Consider the following 4536-nt stretch of genomic DNA (forward strand, 5'->3'; position numbering starts at 1 on the left):
AATTCGGTAAAAATTGACTGAAAATCTAGTAAAATATCACTATGATCAAGTGCATGAAATAGAAGGGGAAATGGAGAAGAAAGAGGGAAGAAAAGGAAGAAAAGGGAGAAAGAGGATAAAAATGAGCGAAAAAGGAGTTTGTAAAGTGTGTTAAAAACGCACTTATCAAACTCCCCCAAGCTTAGCATTTTACTTGTCCTCAAGTTAATCAAGAATATGAAAGAAGAAAGAGAAGAGGAGAAAAATATGAAAAAGAAAAATCATGCAATACAGTAGCCTAGATGCTCTGTGTGCAAAGCTACAAACATGACATGCAAGCTAAATAAGTTCATAACAAGATTTAGGAGACCAACCAAACACAAGAGAGAAGATGACTACGAAGCACGAGAGTGACTTAAGAGATCCAATCCACTGATCAACCAATTCTCCTTGAAAAATAGGCTTTCTAAGAGTGATTTCTCACTCCTCTCCACTTCCAAGTCCCGAGTTTGACTCCTCCCTAGGGATGCTCAACCATAATAGCTCACCTCTACCACATTTTGATGACCCTCATCATGACTTGCACAAAATCTCGCCTGCCACTACTAAATCGACGAAATCTAATCTAGAAGTCAAAAGGGACTTTGTTAAGGTTGTAACGGGCTAGGTTAAAGGTGTAGATGATAATTTAGGAATATGGTGCAAAAAGGGTAAGCGGAGTACAAAGTAGGAGTAAAAACTCCCCCAAGCTAGTCCTAACACCAATCTCAATTCAAAATCTCATACATAACCTTGATTTTCAGTTTGACTTTTTCACCTTTTGAACTCCATTTTTGAATGTTTATCATTTTTCTCATCAAATTGTTCTTTATTTTTTTTCTTTTAATAGAAATCCAAATGAAACACTAAGAGCTTTCTTTTTTTTATTTCTTTTGCCTTTTCTCTGTCAATTTTCTTTAGCTTGCAATCATACTTGCATATTAATTCACTTTCAACCAAGATTCAATATCAAAACAACTCAACTCAACACAAACTAGACATGCACTCCACTTTTGGGAAAGTTTGGCCATGACTTATTATGAGGGTTAAGAAAAAAAGGATAGAAAGGCTCAGATGGGTTGAGAAGCGGATAATTATGTCGATATACAAGCTTTTGGCTTTGGAGCTCCTATTTCTAGCAAAAAGAAACTCCCTAAATCATTCTTCTAAAGGCTCGGTTTTATGCAATCCTGGGGAGCTAAAATGCAAGTCACAAGTTAGGCGATCAATGGTGAGGGTTGTGAATGAGTCTTACAAGGTTCTTGGCCCTCCTTCGGGATTCATCACACAAGGGGCAAGGCAATGCAATCATCCAACTCGCCTAATTTCAAAAAGAGTCTACCAAAAGTTATCGTTTTCAAGGATCACTTAAAGTCACAACAAGACTTCAAAAACCATCAAGTCTGATGTAGGGAAGGTCTTCCAATCAAGCTAGGAACACTTTTAGCCACAAATCATACATGCAACCAAGCTATCCTAAATGTAGAAAAAAAAATTGTTAGTTTTTTTTCAAACCTAACATGTAAATACACTAATATGAACCTAATTAACATGCAGATAAACTAATATGAACCTAATTACAAAGAGGAGGAAGAAAATTTTGAGATAGAGCGAACACATGCTAACTCCCCCAAACTTAACAAAAACTCCGTCCTCGAAGTTGACAAGCAAAGAGAAAGTAGGGGAGGAGGTAAGGGATTTGAATTCTACCTTTGGAGGAGGCTTAGAACTCTCCTCTTTATCAGTGGATATAGTAGGAAACTCAAATGCTTCTTCATGTACCTCCTCAACGGTGGTGCTATCAGGAAGCATGAAAAATTCATTCACCTCTTTTATGTATAAGCTCGAGGCATTGGTAATATAAGCATATAACTTATCCCCGGTGTGGACCACTTTCTCAAAATCTTCCATCTCACCCCCTGGCCTCTACTAGATGGACCCGATAAACATTATCTATCATGGGTTTCTTAAAAGTCTTTGAGAACTCGAACACAACCGTCTGGTTGGCTACCTCGACCGTGATTGTATCATTTTTGCAGTTTATCACGGCACCCAATGTCTTAAGAGCTTCCCTGCCAAGAATGAGAGGAGTCTCCGGGTCTTCCTCCATATCCATTACTACAAAATCGCATGGCACAAACACATGCCCAACTTGTATTGGTACATCCTCCAACTCACCATGTGGCACTCTCACAGTTCGATGCGCCAATTGAATAGACTTCCATGTAGGATGAAGAGGAAGATTTAGGTGCTTATCTATGGATAGAGGCATCAAACTCACACTTGCTCCTAAATCGGCCAATGCTCCTTTAGGCTCCAAGTCACCTATCTTCACCGGCAAGGTGAAACTTTGTGGGTCTCTTTGCTTCTTGAGCATGGCACATTGCACTAAGGGCCTGTTCTCTCCGGCATAAAAAACCTGAACTGAACTGAACTGAACTGAACTGAACTTAACTGAACTGAACTAAACTAAACTGAACTGAACTGAACTGAACTGAACTGAACTGAACTGAACTGAACTGAAATGAACTGAACTGAACTGAACTGAACTGAACTGAACTGAACTGAACTGAATTGAATTGAATTGAATTGAATTGAATTGAATTGAATTGAATTGAATGAAATTAAATCAAATTGAATGTAATACATATATAAATAATATTTAAACAATAATAATATGAATATTAAATAATTATTATAATGATAAGTAATAATAATAAATAATAATAATAATAATATTTTGGATATTTTTAAATGATAGTTATAAATAAATAATATTAATAATCATAATTAATAATGATAATAATAAATGATAATAATGATAATTAATAATAAATATTTAATATTATTTGCATTAATATATTAATACTTGATGATGATATATAATAACAATAATATCTAAGAAGTAAATTAATATTACTATTTTAATAATTAGATTTAACAATATAATAATATTTAGTAATAAAAATAATAATTGGGTTGGACCGCAAAAATTACATCATAAACCGTCTTGACACAATTTGATTGGTTTATGGGCTAAAAAACGTGGGTTTATTTGTACTTTGACTTAAACCATGTTCCTTCTAATAATAATAGTAATAATAATGAGTAAAGCTATAATAAACAAAATAATATATAGAAACAACAACAATAATAGTAATAATAATGATAAATATAATAATAATAATGACAACATAAAACATATTAATAATAATAATAATAAAATAAATATAATAAAATATAATAATAATAATAATAATAATAATAATAATAATAATAATAATAATAATAATAATAATAATAATAATAATAATAATAATAAGAGTAGTAAAATAAATTATACCAGCATAATAATAATATTTAACAAAATGGTTATAAAAGAATGGAGCTGAACTGAACTGAACTGAACTGAACTTACCTGATCTGAACTGAACTGAACTGAACTGAACTGAAAATAAGCTGGGGAGAACAAGCCCTAAGGAGCTTACTTGGTACGACAAGGTGATGAGCTCACTTCTAGTTTCCTTTCGTTGGAGAGGATTTCCTTCGAAAACATAGCATAAGCCGGAATTTGAGACATTGCCTCAAGGAAAGGCATGTTGATTTGAAGGCCTTTTATTACGTTGAGGAACTTGGAGAATTTATCACTCAATTTCGTCTCCACCAATCTGTGAGGGTATGGAACCGGTGGCACATAAATCTTAGTTGGTGAAGATGATGGCAATGAAGCTTTATCACCAACTTGGACTTGTGGCTCTTCTTTTTCCACATTCTCTCCTTTCTCACCCTCCTCAACTTCAACTCCTTTCTCAACAACCTCAACTTCTTCTTCTTTCTCTAATTCCTCATTAGGCATCTTGGGACTCTCATATCTTATTACCGACCTCAAATGGATGGCTTTGGCTTGATGGAGGTTGGGGTTAGGAGTGGATTATTGGCCCATAAGTTGATTTGTGGGATTATAGGGGTTTTTCTCGACTACTTGGGTAATTTGGGTTTCAAGCATTTTGTTGTGGGCTTCTAGTCTTGAAACTTTGTCATTGTTTTGAAGAATTTGGTTCATGTATTGGAGTTGTTGGAGAATTTGGAGAGAGGTTGGATCCAGAAATGGAGTAGTTCGGGATTTTGTTTGGGGAATGGAGGGTTAGAGGGAGGTTTTTGGGTATTGGCTCTTTGAAGTGGAGGTTGGTAGTGTTGGACCCTTGTGAGGATGAACCACCTTGGTTATATTTTGGTTATACCCTTGCACAACCTTGGTTTAGCTTGGTTGTACCCTTGTTAAGTTTGATTCCATCCTTGTTGAGGTTGGTTGAAGTCTTGGGTGTAGTTTTATTGAGGTTGTTTCCAACCTCCTTGTTGATTGCTTATGTACCCTTGGTTCCCTTGATAACCATCTCCTCTAGAATTTATTACCGCCACATGCTCCAAATGGGTACCTCCACAATAATAAGTATCATGGTTAGTACCACCACAAATATCACAAGAAAAAGATTTTACATGAGAAGGATTAGATGATGC

General features: G+C 35.0%; 1 protein-coding gene across 1 annotated transcript; it reads right to left on the bottom strand.

Moving 5' to 3' along the window:
* Positions 1-1930: 1930 nt before the first annotated feature.
* On the bottom strand, positions 1931-2395 carry LOC125498671 (uncharacterized). Its single transcript, XM_048646923.1, has one exon. The coding sequence runs from the start codon at positions 2393-2395 to the stop codon at positions 1931-1933; it is 465 nt and encodes a 154-aa protein (XP_048502880.1).
* Positions 2396-4536: the final 2141 nt, after the last annotated feature.

The sequence above is a fragment of the Beta vulgaris genome, chromosome 6, assembly GCF_026745355.1.
Source record: "Beta vulgaris subsp. vulgaris cultivar EL10 chromosome 6, EL10.2, whole genome shotgun sequence".
NCBI lineage: Eukaryota > Viridiplantae > Streptophyta > Magnoliopsida > Caryophyllales > Amaranthaceae > Beta > Beta vulgaris.

Bases quoted from the DNA above. Each gene is read 5' to 3' on its own strand.
- LOC125498671 (XM_048646923.1), bottom strand. From the start codon at position 2,395: ATGCTCAAGAAGCAAAGAGACCCACAAAGTTTCACCTTGCCGGTGAAG.